The sequence below is a fragment of the Coregonus lavaretus genome, assembly GCF_964263955.1.
Source record: "Coregonus lavaretus genome assembly, chromosome: 37".
Taxonomy (NCBI): Eukaryota; Metazoa; Chordata; class Actinopteri; order Salmoniformes; family Salmonidae; genus Coregonus; species Coregonus lavaretus.
This window is the reverse complement of record NC_140024.1, coordinates 8,266,994-8,288,940: the sequence shown is the minus strand read 5'-3', so window position 1 is coordinate 8,288,940 and position 21,947 is coordinate 8,266,994. Positions and strand designations below refer to the sequence as shown.

Here is a 21,947-nt window from a genome sequence, read left to right as displayed (position 1 = left end):
TGCATGCTACACATCCCAACTGACTGTACGGTGTTCCCATATAGCATTATTTTATGACAGTGTCCCCACCTCCACTTGAACTCAGCAAGAATAACTCAATGACTATAAATGTTAATTTATTAAAATAAGAGAAGCTGCAAAAGGAAACTGTCTTTTACCATTGTCAATAGTCTGGCACAGTGGAAGCGTCATAAAACCTATACAAACACAGAAACGGTTCCAATAGTTTCTGCCATTCATTTTTAACATGGTGAATTTTACAAAAAATCTAATTAATTGTGTTTGGTGTAGGCTTACCTTGGCATGATGTTTTGATAGCCATGTAATTCTCTCGTACAAGGTGAGTTATCAATATATTCGCCTCAATTTACTCACAAATTCATAATGCTTATTATTGATCAAAGTTACCTTGTCTTAGAGAGATTTGTGTGGTTATCAAAACGTCACACCAGGGTAAGCCTACAAGAAACACAGACCTTATATGAAGTAGTTCTAAAATCCCCGATGGAAAAATTAATGGTGAATAAACGATTGGAACCATTTCCGACTCATACTGTGGTACTCAATATTGTCTGTCCAAGGTCAGTCTTCATAAAAACAGTTGATAATGCCAGCTGCCAAATGTTAAGACTGTCTATCATCCACCATAAATTGTGATTTTATAAAATGAGGGAAATTGTAATTAGCCGTTTTAAAACACCACAGAATGTTAATCTTAACTGTACAAATCCAACACATTGACCAGCAACAGCATAGCAGAATTCTTACAGTAGGTCTCATACACGGCCACTAAGTGGCAGACAAGTCAATGTACTGTACGGAATACAAAAAAATCATGCCTGCTTACAAGGGTAAGGCTTATCACAGAAAATAACCATGGTTGAAACAAACCATTAAAAAATAATAATAATAAAAACACCCTTTTCAGGTAACCTTCTCCAAAAATCTGAAGTAACTTAGACATGGAGCTCCTATTTGCTTCATTAGCAGACTTGTACCTGCTCATTAGAATTCACATGCAAAGAATACTAGTGCTCCAGCCTCACTACTCAGGACTGTATACAGTATTTTCACGTGCCCAAGCTCGTGAGAACTTTCCCCTTTTTGTCATGGCTGAGCTGACCATCTCTCTTTCTTAATAAATAAACAGCACTGCATTTCAAATGGACTTATGCATTGGCTTGTTTGGCTTTAAGGGCATTTTCCAAGATTCTTTGCTTCCACTCTTCGTAATCCTGTGTTGCACTCTCCTCAGAGACCTCTTTTTGCTGTTTTTGAGATGTTGGCAGATTTTCCTCTGAAAGGGAGAGGAGGAAAGGGCCTTGATAGACTGCACAAAATATTCCCTCTAACACTGTTTTAACCCCGCATTACAGCAAAGATTAAGAGTTACAAACTTCTCAGGACATAATCAGGAATTTGGTATAGTTATTATTTGGTCACACTTACCTTCCTCTTTTTGTTCAATACTTTCTATGAGTGTTTTCTGTCTTTTCTGTGCCATTTTAACTGGATTCTTCAGTGGAGTGGCTTCTTCTATTAGGGAGAAAAATCAAGAGATACTTAAAGATCATCCCTGGGAGAGAGGACCACACCTGAACTCACTCTCCCTACCGCCAGCAGACAATGATTTCAGCCACGACATTCCGAGATTTCTTGTAATAGGCATGTTGTATGCAGCGATCGGGATATCCTTGATCGGGAGACCAACGCTCTGTTGAGGTTTTCAGTCCTAAAATAAAAAACATCCACTCTCTCCCACCAGGCTGTAACCACGACAACAAGGAGATAGAGAGGAATTACCTACATACTCTTTTTACCCAGGAAAGTAAAAATTCTACACAACAAATGGCCACTATGAAAAAGGCCACAATAATTCAAACCCCCGCTTTCTGAAGCGTATGTCGCAGAAAAAGGTATTGTTAGTTAACAGAACGTTATGGCTCGGAAGTAAGTTTCTAAATCCAAAAGCCCTTCCTGGGCTTTCACCCATTTCCCACCATATGTTAGTCAAACCCCTTTATCATTTGACAGCAGACTTACTGCAGATGTCCTGTCCCAGTTTCTGGAGCTGGGTGCACAGCCTGTCAAAGATTCCCTTTTTAGCACCAGATGATGCTACCAGCTTCCTGTCCACTTTGATCTTCAAGCATCTGGAGAGGTCCATGGGGATAGTGATTAGGTTTAATTAAAAATCAGGTTGAATGGTTTATAAAGAAACAGAATACAGTAACACTCACTTGCATGCAGCGTTCAAAGCAGCTGTAGTGAAGAGGGGTTTTGACAGGTCCACATCTTTCTGCTGTGCAGCAGGAAGGCTTGCTTCATACCTGGAACAAACATGAATTAATCATATTAAATTAACACATTGACCAACGTTATGATATTTGGGACGGTGTCTTATTCGGGAAAGATGTATAAGACTTGCTGAATATTGCACCTTACAAAATATTTGAAGAATGGTTATGTGTTGGCCAGATGTAGGCTACTCTTCAAGCTCTCACCGTTCTAATATTTGGGTTGCTATTTTCACTGCATCCATGCACCCAAACTGAACAGCAAGGTCTCGGAGGCCCAGGTGAGACTCAAGGCCAAGCATGCATTCTATGGCCTTCAGAGTGCTTTGATACTGTTTCTTGTTCAACCCGGATAATTTGACGGCATATTCCTGAAGAAATAGCACAAAACCAGTTCATAGGGCACGTTTGCTGAGCATTACCAGGACATTTAGTTATTTGATTAACAGGTGAGGTGCCTTGTCATCACAAAGCTAATACAAAAAAACTTACTTTGTCCAGGGGTAACTTCATTGACGTTGCTGCCAGCTCTAGGCATATTACTGCTTTACTTGTACCCGTCGTATTTCCGAGTCCTGTGCATTTAACCAGGGATAACCGCACGTACTCCTCTGCTTGGCTGTAATGTTGATACAAACAAGAGTTTAGGAAACGATATCAAGCAGCTGAATAATAGCAGCTGTTGGCAAGCAGATTAGCTAGCTAGCTCCTGTAGTTACCTAAAGTCAATGGTACATTTTAATTGGACGATGGTACCGTCTCAAGTATACAAGCTAGCTAATATTATCGTTTTACAGACTCACCGTAGAATTCTTGCAGAGGTTATACCCATTTTAGATGCAAGTTTAGTAAACATTTCTTTTTCCATTTCCGGTAACTAATGAATGTTCGCGACTGCCAACGACAGAATAAAAATCTAACTGCTTTAGTCGAGTTGTCAGACACAAAAACATGCCAAACTTTCGCGGCAAAATTGGCAGACACCACCACGCCTACCAGCCATCTTTCGACATTCTATTGGCTATGACGATGCCACGTCTATTTGCGTACTTGTTGCTGAAAAGAACAACAGCATACACAAACAATTTTACAAAGGAAATTGAGCATCAAATGTTCTACTCACAATATATTTGCTTTTATCACATTGCAGTAATTTGATCTCCGCTGTCTAAATATTTGCGATAGCGCTACTGTAATTTAGCCAATGGGATACTTATTCCCACACTTTGTTTTCGGCTAAGCCAATGCGGGCGATTCTGTGGAAAGGGTAGCTGAGTCGTCACTAGTTCTTCTTCTTCAGGGGGGTTTATCGGCGGTTGGCATCCAACGTTATGGTGCATTACCGCCACCTACCATACTGGAGTGTGGGCCAGAGACAGGGAGGTCGTCACTAGTTATTACAGCCACAAAGTTATAAACCCCGCCCATTCCTACAATTTATCTTCTTAAAATCTTAAACCTAATCCTAACCTCAACCCCAACCTTAACCACACTGCTATGCCTAACCCTAACCTTAAATTAAGACCAAAAAGCAAATGTTTGTTTTCATGAATTTCTACGATGATGACATTGTGGCTGTGGTAACTAGTGGAAACCGGGTAGCTGTGTGGATTGGGTAGCAGTCACATGACTGGGAAACGATTTCAGGGTTAGCTACCAGTTTGCTGATACAAACTTGATAATCATGGTAAGTTAAAATGATAAAATAGCTACACTTTATACTTCTGATTATTATCCATCCAATCCTTCATGATTGTATGACTGAGACTGAGACTCGAAAACAGACTCAAATTGTGGGTGGTGCTAACTAGCTACGGCCTAGCTAAAAGCTACTAGCTGGCTAAGGCTACTGTGTAGGCTAACTGTCAACACATTTAATTTTTGAAGAATCGACCGATTCATTGATGTCTAGCATCTCTTATGGTCGATTATTTCCATCTCTTACTGTTAAGCCACTGATTTCACCAAGTCAAAGGAGCGCAGTTTGTTAGCTACAGTAGTATTTTCATGAAATGTCTAGACGTTAGCCAGTTAGTTAGCTAACGTAGCTAGCAAAGATCAGAGATAATACAAATTCAACGTAGCATATGTAAAGCTAGTTGATGGCTAAGGAAAGGTTAGCCATCAGCTGTCAGTCATTGATCATTCATTCTGGTAATGCCAGTATAGCTAGAAATAAACATGGTTAGTGTGAACACAGTGCATACAAATCAGTAGCTAACCACTTGATAGTCTGGTGACTCAGTGCTAGCTTGCAGTCTGCACCTATTACAGTCTTGATGAGGTATGTGACATTTTTTTTCACAATTTCTAATCTTAGGCCATCCAGAGCACTTACATTAGGATAACTATGAATGAGCTAACTCTATGTTTATGTTGGCTTGTACAGTACCACCAATCATTTCAATATTTTCCTGTGGGCATAGCCAGTTTACTGAACATCTGAGTCAATGTCATGTCTCTGCTCCCTGTAACTGTAAACCAATGTAGCTATAATGGTGGAGTATGTCAGCGTAACATGCATGGCATTCCTCTGAGCTTCTGTGTGCTGTCTTTCAGCCTACCACACAGCAGTCACCCCAGGATGAGCAGGAAAAGCTACTTGATGAAGCCGTGCAGGCTGTCAAGGTCCAGTCATTTCAGATGAAGCGTTGCCTGGTAAGATCTGCCTATTTCCTTCTGTGCGGGTCCCTTTGACTTCCTTCTCTTTTCTGTTAACAATATAGCAAATATGTATTGTATTCTCTGACCCTCATCAGTGTATGAGAGAGACTATGTTACACTACAGCATATTTTGGAGCAGTGTATCAGAGATTAACCTAACTGTACTGGATACTCATATTGACTTGTTACTTGACTTGTTTGATTGCTGACACTTCCATCCGTAGGACAAGAACAAGCTGATGGATGCATTGAAACATGCATCTAACATGCTGGGGGAACTCAGGACCTCCATGTTATCTCCAAAGAGCTACTATGAACTCTGTATCCTTTACCTGCTGCAACCTATGGATCTCTGGTCTAGACATAAGAAAATGCACTCTCCTCATTCTCCAGATCATTTGACTGTTCTAGGCAAGTCCATGTTTGGTGTTATTTACAGTTGTGCTATGAGTCCCTAATTCTGAGTGCAGACATGGCCATCTCTGACGAGCTCCACTACCTGGAGGTGTACCTGACAGATGAGTTTGCCAAGGGCAGGAAGGTGGCTGACCTCTATGAGCTGGTTCAATATGCAGGGAACATCATCCCCAGACTGTGAGTACTCAAGCACCCTAATGATTGTGTCAGATAGTGAATAAAGTGAAGTGTAAATGGAAAGATGCATATGTTCTCTTGTACTAGCCTACTTGTACATGTGATCAATCATGTGACAACAATGCGCTCTTTAGGCAGTGCAAACCAGATGAGGGAGCTTGACCCTAGAGGAATAGGAAACAGGTCAAGTAATGAGCCCCCCCTTCCTCTCTCCCCAGTTACCTGCTGATCACTGTGGGGGTGGTGTATGTTCGCTCCTTCCCTCAGTCGCGTAAGGACATCCTGAAGGACCTGGTGGAGATGTGTCGTGGGGTGCAGCACCCGCTGAGAGGCCTGTTCCTCAGAAACTACCTGCTGCAGTGCACCCGCAACATCTTGCCTGACGACGGGGAGCAGCTAGAGTAAGAACAAAGGGAGAATCTTAATTGCATACTCCTTGCGTATTCTCTCCTCACCTCCTTCACAAAACCCATTGGAGGAGAAGGTCAAAGGGGAGGGACCTCTGGCTTTCTCACCCAATGGGTTTTGAGAAAGAGGTGAGGAGAGAGGACGCGAGGAGTATGCAATTGAGATTCTCCCAATCTCTCCTCATGGGGCTCCCCTCCTGAGCTGCCCCTCACTCATTCTCATCGACTGATTCCCACTCTCCATCCAGGCCTCGCAGTGTGTTAATCAGACATTGTCATTATGTTGTGTCCGTCCTATTATTGAAAGAGATTTGAGCGCATTGTTTAGCAATCATCCCAGAAGGTGTTTCAATGTGACAGTTCAGTTATTGATTTAATGAAACGGCCTATATACTTCCTTTTGCTATATCGTACTCCACTTAACGAGGCAGAACTTCTGTAACTTTTGGTCCTCGTCTCTGTCTTTCCAGAGGGGAGGATGCGATGACGGGAGACATTAACGACTCCATTGACTTTGTGCTGCTGAACTTTGCTGAGATGAATAAGCTGTGGGTGCGCATGCAGCACCAGGGCCACAGCCGAGACAGGGAGAAGAGGGAGAAGGAGAGGCAGGAGCTGCGCATCCTGGTCGGGACCAACCTGGTTCGGCTCAGCCAGCTGGAGGGGGTTAACGTGGAAAAGTATAAACAGGTTTGTGTTTACATGTCTGCATATATATATATATATATACTGCTCAAAAAAATTAAGGGAACACTACAATAACACATCCTAGATCTGAATGAATGAAATAATCTTATTAAATACTTTTTTCTTTACATAGTTGAATGTGCTGACAACAAAATCACACAAAAATTATCAATGGAAATCAAATTTATCAACCCATGGAGGTCTGGATTTGGAGTCACCCTCAAAATTAAAGTGGAAAACCACACTACAGGCTCATCCAACTTTGATGTAATGTCCTTAAAACAAGTCAAAATGAGGCTCAGTAGTGTGTGTGGCCTCCACGTGCCTGTATGACCTCCCTACAACGCCTGGGCATGCTCCTGATGAGGTGGCGGATGGTCTCCTGAGGGATCTCCTCCCAGACCTGGACTAAAGCATCCGCCAACTCCTGGACAGTCTGTGGTGCAACGTGGCGTTGGTGGATGGAGCGAGACATGATGTCCCAGATGTGCTCAATTGGATTCAGATCTGGGGAACGGGCGGGCCAGTCCATAGCATCAATGCCTTCCTCTTGCAGGAACTGCTGTCACACTCCAGCCACATGAGGTCTAGCATTATCTTGCATTAGGAGGAACCCAGGGCCAACCGCACCAGCATATGGTCTCACAAGGGTTCTGAGGATCTCATCTCGGTACCTAATGGCAGTCAGGCTACCTCTGGCGAGCACATGGAGGGCTGTGCGGCCCCCCAAAGAAATGCCACCCCACACCATGACTGACCCACCGCCAAACCGGTCATGCTGGAGGATGTTGCAGGCAGCAGAACGTTCTCCACGGCGTCTCCAGACTGTCACGTCTGTCACGTGCTCAGTGTGAACCTGCTTTCATCTGTGAAGTGCACAGGGCGCCAGTGGCGAATTTGCCAATCTTGGTGTTCTCTGGCAAATGCCAAACGTCCTGCACGGTGTTGGGCTGTAAGCACAACCCCCACCTGTGGACGTCGGGCCCTCATACCACCCTCATGGAGTTTGTTTCTGACCGTTTGAGCAGACACATGCACACTTGGGCACTGGCAGTGCTCCTCCTGCTCCTCCTTGCACAAAGGCGGAGGTAGCAGTCCTGCTGCTGGGTTGTTGCCCTCCTACGGCCTCCTCCACGTCTCCTGATGTACTGGCCTGTCTCCTGGTAGCGCCTCCATGCTCTGGACACTACGCTGACAGACACAGCAAACCTTCTTGCCACAGCTCGCATTGATGTGCCATCCTGAATGAGCTGCACTACCTGAGCCACTTGTGTGGGTTGTAGACTCCGTCTCATGCTACCACTAGAATGAAAGCACCGCCGGCATTCAAAAGTGACCAAAACATCAGCCAGGAAGCATAGGAACTGAGAAGTGGTCTGTGGTCACCACCTGCAAAACCAGTCCTTTATTGGGGGTGTCTTGCTAATTGCCTATAATTTCCACCTGTTCTCTATTCCATTTGCACAACAGCATGTGAAATTTATTGTCAATCAGTGTTGCTTCCTAAGTGGATAGTTTGATTTCACAGAAGTGTGATTGACTTGGAGTTACATTGTGTTGTTTAAGTGTTCCCACTATTTTTTTGAGCAGTGTGTATATATATATATATATATATATATATATATATATATATATATATATATCTCCATGTCAAGAGCTGTACATTTGCATGTACTAGAAGTACAGTGGAACGCTTGACATTAACTCTGAATGCTAATGTACTGATGAATCTGAAACTGACGTGAAGACTGTAGTTAAAATTAATCAGTATGTTTTTTTGCCACTCAGATATTGGCTTGCAAATGTATTCATGTACTTGAATTGAGAGCATCATGCCATGCAGAGGAGAATAGGAGCACAGCATGCACTGTTATAGAATAAAGAGCACCTGTAGAATTACGTAGGGTTTAGCCTTTGCTGTTTGTCTAGCTGAGGGCGTGGAGACTGGAGAAGATTATCCATGTCAAGCTCTGAGAGGGGTTCTTAACCCTGAGCACCTCTTTTGTTGTTTTATTTCTATTTGCTATTATATCTACTTAACCTTAGAAATTATGTTTGGCAAAGAAGGATTCAACATCGGATAAAATATTACATTGAATACGTATTACAACCTGCAGAAAATAAACAAATACATAAGTCCCTTATATCTAGAGAGGATGCCCACTGTGTTACATTGTATTTGGGTTATTTTTCTCCCCAGATTGTGCTGTCCGGTGTCCTAGAGCAGGTGGTGAACTGCAGAGATTCCCTGGCTCAAGAATATCTCATGGAGTGCATCATTCAGGTAACTACTGTTCTCATATCAACAGCAGCAACTATTTATGTCATGGTGGGTTTCTTTTTCCAGTTTGTCATTGCGTCAAGGTCTGTAGTAGGAAATGCAACCCATTTACTATTACTGATTCATCACATAGACTGGTCACATGGTAGAGGAGTCACCCTGCTGTCTCTGGCCCTTCTCCTCTTCTATAACAGGTTTTCCCTGATGAGTTCCACCTTCAGACACTGAACCTATTCCTTCGTTCCTGTGCCGACCTGCATCAGCACGTCAATGTCAAAAACATCATCATCGCTCTCATTGATAGGTGATGTAATCTCGGCTACATATGATTTCAGTTCAATCAGCACACTACATACAGGATTGCAATTGTCCTTGGTATTGTATTGAAGCCCACTGACGTGATTTGTCTTCTCTGTTTTAGACTGGCTTTGTTTGCTCACCGAGAAGATGGACCTGGAATCCCTGCTGAAATCAAACTGTTTGATATTTTCTCCCAACAAGTAGCCACAGTTATACAGGTACATGATGGAGAAAGGATTTACTCTTTTTTTCTCCTCTCTTGGTAATCCATGTTCCCATTGATTTGCTCGTTAGAAATTCCCCTGCAGATATTGTTTTGCTGTATTGATATCTCTCGCTCAAAAGACAAATTCAGGCACGAAATCTAGATCTGGTTTTCCTCTCGGTTTAAGTAATTCAGCTGAAGTAGGCTACATTATATGTTATTACATATTTTGTATTTCATGTTTTCCACCCAGTCCCGCCAGGACATGCCTTCGGAGGATGTGGTCTCACTACAGGTGTCCCTCATCAACCTGGCCATGAAGTGCTACCCTGACCGGGTGGACTATGTGGACAAGGTGTTGGAGAGCACAGTGGAGATCTTCAACAAGCTCAACCTGGAGCAGTAAGAGCACTGCCATGTCCCCATCTCAGTGTTACATAGTTGATCATCTGGATAGTTCTGGTCCTCCTTTGTTTGGTAGAGGAATTCAACGTGGCATCAGACCAAAGATATACATGAATGGAAATTAAAATCAAATTATATTAGCTGGGGTTACGTTAACTCCGAATTCTGTGTTTTTCACGCAGAAAAAAATATAAAACGCATAAGAAATATCTTGCTGCGTTTTGTAAACGCAGATCTAAAATGCTTCTTATTGTAATTTCTGCTGGTCATCAGACAGATTTTTTACTTTAGTTGCACTTCTCCACTCTGATGAGAATTCATGAATGTGCATTCTAGCAGCAGACAGCACTCTAACTGATGTGTTGCTACCCCTCTCGGTGTAGCCTACTTTTCTACGGTAAAATGCAAGACTAACTGCAAGCAAAACATTAGGAAATGTAGCTGACTACATTCTTTCTATGATAAACATTAGAAATATGATGGCCATGCATCGTTTTTGCAAAACATACCTTGCTTTTTCCAAATAGTGTTCCACTTCTGTTGTCATCTGATGAAAATGAAGCTATTTTCTGCCGAATGTGTTTCTGTGAAGGAAAACTTTAGTTGCACACCCCTGATCACTATTGAAGCAAAAAATCACTGTTGACTTACAATATAAATCACAGGTGAAATGGTGTAAAACGCATGTTTTTTGATGGTCTGCGTTTAGTAAAATGCAGATTTCTGAACTCTAATGCGACCCCTGATTAGTTTATCATAGCCTACGCCTATGAGTCCCAGCCTGCTGTGAAGTACTAAAGCTTTCGAATGTCTAAATGTCGACCTTTTCTGTAGTATGTTGCATTAAAAGCTTGCTGAACAAACAACCCCTAGACGGTAGAAAAACCTAATTCTTCAGCAAAGTGCTAGTGTAGGCTACAGCGCTTTGTTCAGCCATACTTGAGACGGAAAAGTTCACAAATCTGAAAAGAAAGCCGGTTGCAGAGTACATTTTCCCATCAAATCACTAACGAATAGAAATAAGAAATTAATAGTGAAAAGTTTATTATCCCAATCTATGATCTCAAATCTCTGTAAGAAGTTTTAGGTAATGGCTTAATGAATGTCCCTTTTTGCTTTAGACCAAAAATAGATAAAAATGCATTTGTTTTGCAGCCATCATGTGATGTTTGGAAGTTAATATATTTTCATAGATAGCTGACAAAGGAAACTGCTGTAGCTACTGCAGTATTTTCATTCTCAACTCTATTGTCTCCCCCCTTTTCAAAGCATTGCAACCAGTAGCGCGGTCTCGAAAGAGTTGACTAGGCTGCTGAAGATCCCAGTGGACACCTACAACAACATTCTGACTGTTCTGCAGCTTAAGCACTTCCCTCCACTCTTCGAGTACTTTGATTATGAGTCCCGCAAAAGCATGAGCTGTTACGTCCTGAGCAACACTCTGGACTACAACACCACCATTATATCCCAGGAGCAGGTCAGTACACACACACACACCAACGCACACACACACACACTGATATGTGCTACTTACTTATATTTTTGCACATTACACATTGAGCTGTGTTCTTTTTCATAAGTGTTTTCTTGTTGTTCAGCTCTTTTTTACCTTACTTTATCTGTTCAGGTAAGCATCAACAAAAGGCTCTTTGTATTGTATACTTCCAAGCAGTCTGCCTACTTATTTTCATCAACTCTCTTCAAGATATTGGCTGTTCAAGTCATAATAACCTTTTCTAACTTTTCTATTTGGAAAAGGTCAATGTGAACCATGATTCAGAGCTCTTAGTGGGACTCCAGGAGAACATTGATTTCCCAGTAATGCACCAGGAGAACATTGATTTCCCAGTAATGCCATAAGAGGCCTTTTTAAACGCCTTTCTCTCAAACGTACCTTTTTGACCATGTTATAACTTCAACTCTATTATAATACACTTGCAGTCTGTTGATTTTTGTTGCTGCTATTGCCCTCTCCAGTCTGCTCAAGAAAGCTTATTGATGTAGCCTCCTGTAGCTCAGTTGGTAGAGCATGGCGCTTGCAACGCCAGGGTTGTGGGTTCGATTCCCACGGGGGGCCAGTATGAAATATTTATGCACTCACTAACTGTAAGTCGCTCTGGATAAGAGCGTTTGCTAAATGACTAAAATGTAAAAATACAGTGCCTTCAGAAAGTATTTACACCCCTTGACTTTTTACATTTTACAAGTATTTACACCCCTTGACTTGATTTTTTGTTTATTTAATTGCATTTTCTTCATGTCAAAGTGGAAAATTCTATGATTTTGAAATTGTTAAAAAATACAGTGGGGAGAACAAGTATTTGATACACTGCCGATTTTGCAGGTTTTCCTACTTACAAAGCATGTAGAGGTCTGTCATTTTTATCATAGGTACACTTCAACTGTGAGAGACGGAATCTAAAACAAAAATCCAGAAAATCACATTGTATGATTTTTAAGTAATTCATTTGCATTTTATTGCATGACATAAGTATTTGATACATCAGAAAAGCAGAACTTAATATTTGGTACAGAATCCTTTGTTTGCAATTACAGAGATCATACGTTTCCTGTAGGTCTTGACCAGGTTTGCACACACTGCAGCAGGGATTTTGGCCCACTCCTCCATACAGACCTTCTCCAGATCCTTCAGGTTTCGGGGCTGTCGATGGGCAATACGGACTTTCAGCTCCCTCCAAAGATTTTCTATTGGGTTCAGGTCTGGAGACTGGCTAGGCCACTCCAGGATCTTGAGATGCTTCTTACGGAGCCACTCCTTAGTTGCCCTGGCTGTGTGTTTCGGGTCGTTGTCATGCTGGAAGACCCAGCCACGACCCATCTTCAATGCTCTTACTGAGGGAAGGAGGTTGTTGGCCAAGATCTCACGATACATGGCCCCATCCATCCTCCTCTCAATACGGTGCAGTCGTCCTGTCCCCTTTGCAGAAAAGCTCCCCACTGTATATATATAAATATATACACTACCATTCAAAAGTTTGGGGTCACTTAGACATTTCCTTGTTTTCCATGAAAACATACATGAAATGAGTTTGAATAGGAAATATAGCAAAATGCATAGGAAATGTAGTCATTGACAAGGTTAGAAATAAGGATTTTTAATAAAAATAATAATTGTGTCCTTCAAACTTTGCTTTCGTCAAAGAATCATCCATTTGCAGCAATTACAGCATTGCAGACCTTTGGCATTCTAGTTGTCAATTTGTTGAGGTAATCTGAAGAGATTTCACCCAATGCTTCCTGAAGCACCTCCCACAAGTTGGATTGGCTTGATGGGCACTTCTTACGTACCATACGGTCAAGCTGCTCCCACAACAGCTCAATAGGGTTGAGATCCAGTGACGGTGCTGGCCACTCCATTATAGACAGAATACCAGCTGACTGCTTCTTCCCTAAATAGGTCTTGCATAGTTTGGAGCTGTGCTTTGGGTCATTGTCCTGTTGTAGGAGGAAATTGGCTCCAATCAAGCGCCGTCCACAGGGTATGGCATGGCGTTGCAAAATGGAGTGATAGCCTTCCTTCTCAAGATCCCTTTTACCCTGTACAAATCTCCCACTTTACCACCACCAAAGCACCCCCAGACCATCACATTGCCTCCACCATGCTTGACAGATGGCATCAAGCACTCCTCCAGCATCTTTTCATTTGGTCTGCGTCTCACAAATGTTCTTCTTTGTGATCCGAACACCTCAAACTTCGATTTGTCTGTCCATAACACTTTTTTCCAATCTTTCTCTGTCCAGTGTCTGTGTTATTTTGCCAATTTTAATCTTTTCTTTTTATTGGCCAGTCTTTGATATGGCTTTTTCTTTGCAACTCTGCCTAGAAGGTCAGCATCCCAGAGTCGCCTCTTCACTGTTGATGTTGAGACTGGTGTTTTGCGGGTACTATTTAATGAAGCTGCCAGTTGAGGACCTGTGAGGCGTCTGTTTCTCAAACTAGACACACTAATGTAGTTGTCCTCTTGCTCAGTTGTGCACCGGGGCCTCCCACTCCTCTTTTTATTCTGGTTAGAGCCAGTTTGCGCTGTTCTGTGAAGGGAGTAGTACACAGCGTTGTACGAGAACTTCAGTTTCTTGGCAATTTCTCGCATGGAATAGCCTTCATTTCTCAGAACAATAATAGACTGACGAGTTTCAGAAGAAAGTTCTTTGTTTCTGGTCATTTTGAGCCTGTAATCGAACCCACAATTGCTGATGCTCCAGATACTCAACTAGTCTCAAGAAAGCCAGTTTTATTGCTTCTTTAATCAGCACAACAGTTTTCAGCTGTGCTAACATAATTGCAAAAGGGTTTTCTAATAATCAATTAGCCTTTTTAAAATGATAAACTCGGATTAGCAAACACAACTTGCCATTGGAACACAGGACTGATGGTTGCTGATAATGGGCCTCTGTACGCCTATGTAGATATTCCATTGAAAATCAGCCGTTTCCAGCTACAATAGCCATTTACAACATTAACAATGTCTACACTGTATTTCTGATCAATTTGATGTTAATTTAATGGACAAAAAAATTGCTTTTCTTTCGAAAACAAGGACATTTCTAAGTGACCCCAAACTTTTGAACGGTAGTGTATATATCTTGATTAGATACAGTGGGGGAAAAAAGTATTTAGTCAGCCACCAATTGTGCAAGTTCTCCCACTTAAAAAGATGAGAGAGGCCTGTAATTTTCATCATAGGTACACGTCAACTATGACAGACAAATTGAGAATTTTTGCCAGAAAATCACATTGTAGGATTTTTAATGAATTTATTTGCAAATTATGGTGGAAAATAAGTATTTGGTCACCTACAAACAAGCAAGATTTCTGTCTCTCACAGACCTGTAACTTCTTCTTTAAGAGGCTCCTCTGTCCTCCACTCGTTACCTGTATTAATGGCACCTGTTTGAACTTGTTATCAGTATAAAAGACACCTGTCCACAACCTCAAACAGTCACACTCCAAACTCCACTATGGCCAAGACCAAAGAGCTGTCAAAGGACACCAGAAACAAAATTGTAGACCTGCACCAGGCTGGGAAGACTGAATCTGCAATAGGTAAGCAGCTTGGTTTGAAGAAATCAACTGTGGGAGCAATTATTAGGAAATGGAAGACATACAAGACCACTGATAATCTCCCTCGATCTGGGGCTCCACGCAAGATCTCACCCCGTGTGGTCAAAATGATCACAAGAACGGTGAGCAAAAATCCCAGAACCACACGGGGGGACCTAGTGAATGACCTGCAGAGAGCTGGGACCAAACTAACAAAGCCTACCATCAGTAACACACTACGCCGCCAGGGACTCAAATCCTGCCGTGCCAGACGTGTCCCCCTGCTTAAGCCAGTACATGTCCAGGCCCGTCTGAAGTTTGCTAGAGTGCATTTGGATGATCCAGAAGAGGATTGGGAGAATGTCATATGGTCAGATGAAACCAAAATAGAACTTTTTGGTAAAAACTCAACTCGTCGTGTTTGGAGGACAAAGAATGCTGAGTTGCATCCAAAGAACACCATACCTACTGTGAAGCATGGGGGTGGAAACATCATGCTTTGGGGCTGTTTTTCTGCAAAGGGACCAGGACGACTGATCCGTGTAAAGGAAAGAATGAATGGGGCCATGTATCGTGAGATTTTGAGTGAAAACCTCCTTCCATCAGCAAGGGCATTGAAGATGAAACGTGGCTGGGTCTTTCAGCATGACAATGATCCCAAACACACCGCCCGGGCAACGAAGGAGTGGCTTCGTAAGAAGCATTTCAAGGTCCTGGAGTGGCCTAGCCAGTCTCCAGATCTCAACCCCATAGAAAATCTTTGGAGGGAGTTGAAAGTCTGTGTTGCCCAGCGACAGCCCCAAAACATCACTGCTCTAGAGGAGATCTGCATGGAGGAATGGGCCAAAATACCAGCAACAGTGTGTGAAAACCTTGTGAAGACTTACAGAAAACGTTTGACCTGTGTCATTGCCAACAAAGGGTATATAACAAAGTATTGAGAAACTTTTGTTATTGACCAAATACTTATTTTCCACCATAATTTGCAAATAAATTCATTAAAAATCCTACAATGTGATTTTCTGGAGAAAAAAATTCTCCTTTTGTCTGTCATAGTTGACGTGTACCTATGATGAAAATTACAGGCCTCTTTCATCTTTTTAAGTGGGAGAACTTGCACAATTGGTGGCTGACTAAATACTTTTTTTCCCCACTGTAAGTATTCAACCCCATGAGTCAATACATGTTAGAATCACCTTTGGCAGCGATTACAGCTGTGAGTGTTTTTGGGTAAGTCTCTAAGAGCTTTGCATACCTGGATTGAACAATATTTGCCCATTTTATTCTTTTTTTAAATTCTTCATGTTCTGTCAAGTTGGTTGTTGATCATTTGCTAGACAGCCATTTTCAAGTCTTGCCATAGAGTTTCAAGACAATTTGGCAAAACTGTAACTAGGCCACTTGGGAACATTCAATGACTTCTTGGTAAGCAACTCCAGTGTACGCTACCGGTCAAAAGTTTTAGAACACCTACTCATTCAAGGGTTTTTCTTTATTTTTACTATTTTCTACCTTGTAGAATAATAGTGAAGACATCAAAACTATGAAATAACACATATGGAATTATGTAGTAACAAAGAAAGTGTTAAACAAATCAAAATATATTTTATATTTAAGATTCTTCAAATAGCCACCCTTTGCCTTGATGACAGCTTTTTATCCTAAATAACTCCCTAGTCCTTCCTGATGACAAGCATACCCATAACATGATGCAGCCACAACCATGCTTGAAAATATGAAGAGTGTGTTGTGTTGGATTTGCCCCAAACATAACTCTTTGTATTCAGGACAAAAAGTGAATTTCTTTGCCACATTTTAAGCAGTATTTATTTAGTGCCTTATTGCAAACAGGATGCATGTTTTGGAATATTTTTGTATTCTGTACAGGCTTCCTTCTTTTCACTCTGTCATTTAGGTTAGTATTCTAGAGTAACTACAATGTTGTTGATCCATCCTCAGCTTTCTCCTATCACAGCCATTAAACTGTTTTAAAATTAACCTCATGGTGAAATCCCTGAGCGTTTTCCTTCCTTTCCGGCAACTGCGTTAAGAAGGACGCCTGTATCTTTATAGTGACTGGGTGTATTGATACACTATCCAAAGTGTAATTGATAACTTCACTATGCTCAAAGGGATATTCAATGTCTGCTTTTTTTTTACTTTCATTCCATGCAACTTGTTAAGCACATTTTTACTCCTGTACTAATTTAGGCTTGACATAACAAAGGAATTTAATACTTATTGACTCAAGACATTTAAGATTTAAAACAAAAGTCCACTTTTACATTATGGGGTATTGTGTGTGTAGGCCAGTGACACAATCTCAATTTGATCAATTTTTATTTCAGGCTTTAACAACAATATGTGGAAAAAGTCAAGGGGTGTGAGTACTTTCTGAAAGCACTGTAAATATCTCACTTCTGAAGCAACGCTTTCTCTCTCCCTCAAGGTGGATGCCATCCTGACCCTGGTGTCGACACTGATCCAGGACCAGCCAGACCAGCCCGCTGAAGACCCAGACCCAGAGGACTTTGCTGAGGAGCAGAGCCTTGTGGGTCGCTTCATCCATCTGCTGCTTTCCGACGACCCTGACCAACAGTATCTGGTAAGCTTTGCTTCCCATACAGTTGAATTCCGTCACAGTATCCATGTGTTTTCAGGAGATGTGTTTTATGGCATATGTTAATGGTGGTCTCCGTCATGTTCTTCAGATCCTGAATACAGCCAGGAAGCACTTTGGTGCTGGGGGGAACCAGAGGATTCGCTACACTCTTCCACCGCTGGTGTTTGCTGCCTATCAGCTGGCTTTCCGCTACAAAGAGAACTCTTCATCAGTATGTCATGTGACCCTTCCCCTAACTATACTGAACAAACATATAAACGCAACATGTAAAGTGTTGGTCCCATGTTTCATTAGCTGAAATATAAGATCCCAGAAATGTTCCATACACACAAAAAGCTTATTTATCTCAAATGTTGTGCACTAATTTGTTTACATTTACATTTTAGTCATTTAGCAGACGTTCTTATCCAGAGCGACTTACAGTTAGTGAGTGCATACATTTTTTCATACTGGTCCCCCGTGGGAACCGAACCCACAACCCTGGCGTTGCAAGCGCCATGCTCTACCAACTGAGCTACACAGGACTACATGCCTGTTAGTGAGCATTTCTGTCTAATAAAGCCTTTTTGTGGGGAAAAACTCATTCTGATTGGCTGGGCCTGGCTCCCCAGTGGGTGGACCTGGCTCCCAAGTGGGTGGGCCTATGCCCTCCCAGGCCCACCAATGGCTGCGCACCCTGCCCAGTCATGTGAAACCCATAGATTAGGGCCTAATTTATTTATTTCAATTGACTGATTTCCTTCTATGAACTGTAACTCAGTAGAATCTTTGAAATTGTTGCATGTTGCGTTTATATTTTTGTTCATTATACATATATATTTTTGTTACAAAGTTAGGAAGAGGATGATTTATGATAAACAGGAAGGTGGATTTTAACTGTTTCCTCTTTGTTGAACACCTCCCACAGGATGATAAATGGGAGAAGAAGTGCCAGAAGATCTTCTCGTTTGCCCACCAAACCATCAGTGCTCTGATCAAGGCTGAGCTGGCTGAGCTGCCCCTCAGACTCTTCCTACAGGGGGCGCTGGCCGCAGGAGAGATTGGCTTCGAGAACCATGAGACTGTGGCCTACGAGTTCATGTCACAGGTACAGGGGACAAAATGGGTTGAGAATGTGAAATATTGGAAAGAGGGAGGGAGAGGGGTCACTGCCCCTCTTCACCTTAGGTTTACTTGTGCCCTTTGTTGGCAGCATTGATCCATTTCACAGTCAGGAATTGTTCTATATCTGTTTTCTCTGAGAATCATAACATACAACTGTCCCCCCCCCCCCCCCCAGGCCTTCTCCCTGTATGAGGATGAGATCAGCGACTCCAAGGCTCAGCTAGCAGCCATCACGCTGATCATCGGCACGTTTGAGAGAACGAAATGCTTCAGCGAGGAGAACCACGAGCCTCTGAGGACACAGTGTGCACTCGCCGCCTCCAAACTGCTCAAGAAGCCAGACCAGTGTCGGGCCGTCAGCATCTGTGCACACCTCTTCTGGTCTGGACGCAACACTGAAAAGAATGGAGAGGAGGTGGGGGTTGTGATCACAAAGAGGAGAAATATATCATTATTGTGTAAAATACAGTGCAGTACTAAAGATGATGGTGTCACCATAGCAACAGGACATGCAGTCTAGTAACCACGTCTTGAGGCTGATTGCCTTGCTTTGTCTTCTGTTCTGAAAGAAATCCCCATATGACAAGCAGGGTTGTAATTCTAAGGTTCCTTGTGTATAATGATATACATAATCAGAGTATTGAAGCGTGAGAAATGCAGTAAGAGGTTTTCTTTGTTCTATGATTGGCTGCTGCTTAAGTGATAACGAACACATAACACTTATATTCTGAGGTTCAACATCCTCTTTCTTCATTACAGGTGGCATGTGTGTGACTGCGTGGTAGAAGAGTTTTACACCTCAACTGTGTCTCTGTCCTCAGATTCGTGACGGGAAGAGGGTGATGGAGTGCTTAAAGAAGGCCCTGAAAATTGCCAACCAGTGCATGGACCCATCATTGCAAGTGCAGCTCTTCATTGAGATCCTGAACAGATACGTCTGTTTCTACGAAAGAGAGAATGATGCGGTATCTACATATTTATTCCCTCTTGTCCTCCTTGTCTGTACTACCACTCATTCCTGACACGCTTTTTCAGAACCAGGCCTGCATAATGAAATCCTGACATCTTTTCAACGCACTTCAAGTGCAGACGGTCACATTGAGCTGCCTGGAGAGAAGCCATCCAATCTCCCCTGTTCTCTGAGTTTATTGGAACCGTGTTGGGACTTGCTAGGACACCAAGGGGACGCCCACTCTTGGGTGGTTATTTACCAGCGCAGCAAGGAGGGGTGGACAGGAGACTGGCTACAGCTCACCCACCCACTCTCCCCAGACATACACCCCATCTGCCACTTAACAGCTAGACAGGGTACTAGGCCTCCAGGGACTGAGAATATACTCCATAGTCAGGACAATTTGAGACACTGACCTCATTTCTTCCCCTAAATCATTATAGACTTTTGTCTTATAACTTTGAATATTTCTGCATATCTAGGTAATACATTGTTATTTTTTTTCTCACCTATTTCAACCCATTTTGAAATTATTTAAAATCATTAAATGTCTTGATCCCCTGTAGGTGACGGTCCAGGTTCTGAACCAGCTGATCCAGAAGATCAGAGAGGACCTGCCAAACCTGGAGGCCAGCGAGGAGACGGAGCAGATCAACAAACACTTCCACAACACACTGGAGCACCTGCGTCTGCAGAGAGAGTCGCCGGAGGCCGAGGGGCCTGCTTATGAGGGCCTTGTGCTGTAGGGCTCGCTACACTTATAAATATCTATATATATTTACACACACAGACACATGTACACTCACACCAGGGTATTCCATCCAGTGGGAAAAATATGCCAACCCCACCAACAACACCTGCCTTCCATCTCGCTCTTTCTTTCTATCCTTTTCTTCTCTCACTCTTTCCTTCTATCATCCCCTTTTATTTCATGTTACCTTTTTTAGCATAAGGTGTTGCATTTAAAGGTGTTGCTTTTGAGAATACATGGTGTACAGGCTGCACTTTGCCTTGCACTTCCTGCGTGTTGTCAGTCCTTCATATTTGACCATTTCTGTTGTCCATCGTCATCATCAGAAGGCGAAGATATAGCCATTAAAAGCTTACGTTTAAACTTTGACCCCTACTCATATCTGTCTGTCTGTGTCCTCATGATTTAATGGTCATGCAGAATAATTAAATAATGCCTGTCATGACTAGGTCGTACTGGGGAGAGTTATCCCATTGACCTTACGCTGTGACCCAACAACCCCTTCTCCTCCACGGACTAACACCTGGGCAGTCGGCTGTAGATTTTTCTTTGCCCTCCTCAACGGCTTCACTCATTTAGCTTGAGCTTTTTTTTATTTCTGGTTGCAGCCTTACTTCTGTGGCTGACAGCCATTTGTAGAGTTAAGCGGCGTGTGTTGGTGCATGCTTTTACATAGACCTGCTCTGGATATCGCGATGAGTGGTAGGAGGAACTGATGTGTATGATACCCCTTTGTCACTGGAGCTACTACAGTGGCAGCTAACCTTAATTTCTTAGATGTCCACATTGATTAAAAGATCTCTGTTGGGGGTGGGTTCTATTAATCTCGTTGTCTTCTGGATTTTGAACCCTGTGTATTGTATGTTTAACCTACTTGTAAATCAGCAAAAACAGAATAAATATCATGTCATTTGCACAAATAAACAAATTGATATTAACCCTACATGTCTATAACTTTATTAGTGTCCATCTTCTGTGATGCTGCAGATTACTAGCCTCTGGTTTTGAATAAATATTGAGTCGTTATTATTACTGAATTGATGCACTGAAGTGCAAATAAGGGGAGATTCACATTAGTGAATGGATTGACACTTGTTTACATAATGTCTCACTGGGTGCCATTATGAAAGACAGACAAGGTAATTAGCAAGTTTATATTTTTAGAAACACTTTCTGTGTTTTCTACCATTCAGTATAATATGGATGGTCAAGGTTGTGTTGTGAGTTGTGGCTCATGCTTAACAGATGAGGTCCAATTAGCTATCTACTGACTACGGCCGTTATCGAGTTTTATTTAATCTGTTGCTAGGTGACTGTTCAATGGAGACAGTCTCTCGTTGATGGCCAAAGGAATAACAATCACGGCTGAAAACACGTTTTTCTTTGTCATTTAGCTAAATGTTGGTGCCTATATAAAGACAAACATACTGTATGTGTTACATAAGGTTGTGTGTTTGCGAAAAGGTTTTGAACACTGGTGCCTGATGTCTAAGGTAGATGCAAGGGTATGGAACATAGTGGAGGCGAGCTGTTGCATGTATTTATTGTTCAACTTAAAACAGACATTACATTTGTTGTAAGATAACTAATACACTTTGTAAGATCTGCAAACACG

General features: G+C 42.2%; 2 protein-coding genes across 6 annotated transcripts; one reads left to right on the top strand and one right to left on the bottom strand.

Moving 5' to 3' along the window:
• Positions 1–32: 32 nt before the first annotated feature.
• Positions 33–3,581, bottom strand: LOC311111715 (origin recognition complex subunit 6-like). 3 transcript variants are annotated; one of them, XM_084154521.1, is made up of 7 exons: positions 3,101–3,581; positions 2,790–2,916; positions 2,505–2,668; positions 2,241–2,330; positions 2,044–2,153; positions 1,450–1,536; positions 33–1,321 (listed from the first exon to the last, which is right to left on the bottom strand). In XM_084154521.1, the coding sequence occupies exons 1-7, from the start codon at positions 3,163–3,165 to the stop codon at positions 1,170–1,172; spliced, it is 795 nt and encodes a 264-aa protein (XP_084010647.1). In that variant the 5' UTR covers positions 3,166–3,581; the 3' UTR covers positions 33–1,169. The 3 variants fall into 3 exon arrangements, with proteins under 3 accessions (XP_084010647.1, XP_084010648.1, XP_084010649.1); XM_084154522.1 differs by having other exon boundaries at positions 33–1,297; XM_084154523.1 differs by having other exon boundaries at positions 3,421–3,550.
• Positions 3,582–3,883: 302 nt separating this feature from the next.
• On the top strand, positions 3,884–21,275 carry LOC311111833 (vacuolar protein sorting-associated protein 35). Of its 3 annotated transcripts, none has more exons than XM_084154726.1 (17): positions 3,884–3,984; positions 4,869–4,955; positions 5,186–5,282; positions 5,432–5,555; positions 5,774–5,956; positions 6,433–6,652; positions 8,850–8,933; positions 9,125–9,234; positions 9,352–9,448; positions 9,689–9,837; positions 11,110–11,317; positions 17,352–17,507; positions 17,614–17,736; positions 18,433–18,612; positions 18,805–19,044; positions 19,451–19,594; positions 20,148–21,275. In XM_084154726.1, the coding sequence occupies exons 1-17, from the start codon at positions 3,982–3,984 to the stop codon at positions 20,325–20,327; spliced, it is 2,385 nt and encodes a 794-aa protein (XP_084010852.1). In that variant the 5' UTR covers positions 3,884–3,981; the 3' UTR covers positions 20,328–21,275. The 3 variants fall into 3 exon arrangements, with proteins under 3 accessions (XP_084010852.1, XP_084010851.1, XP_084010853.1); XM_084154725.1 differs by having other exon boundaries at positions 4,857–4,955; XM_084154727.1 differs by having other exon boundaries at positions 3,903–3,984; positions 4,872–4,955.
• The last annotated feature ends 672 nt before the right edge of the window (positions 21,276–21,947 follow it).

Coding starts and splice junctions, on each gene's coding strand:
- LOC311111715 (XM_084154521.1), bottom strand. CDS start 3,165: ATGGAAAAAGAAATGTTTACTAAACTTGCATCTAAAATGGGTATAACC. Junction 2,331..2,504: donor GCAACCCAAATATTAGAACG/GTGAGAGCTTGA, acceptor TGTTTGTTCCAG/GTATGAAGCAAGCCTTCCTG. Junction 1,322..1,449: donor TATTGAACAAAAAGAGGAAG/GTAAGTGTGACC, acceptor CAGTCTATCAAG/GCCCTTTCCTCCTCTCCCTT.
- LOC311111833 (XM_084154725.1), top strand. Junction 9,838..11,109: donor AACAAGCTCAACCTGGAGCA/GTAAGAGCACTG, acceptor CCCTTTTCAAAG/CATTGCAACCAGTAGCGCGG. Junction 17,508..17,613: donor ACCCTGACCAACAGTATCTG/GTAAGCTTTGCT, acceptor CATGTTCTTCAG/ATCCTGAATACAGCCAGGAA.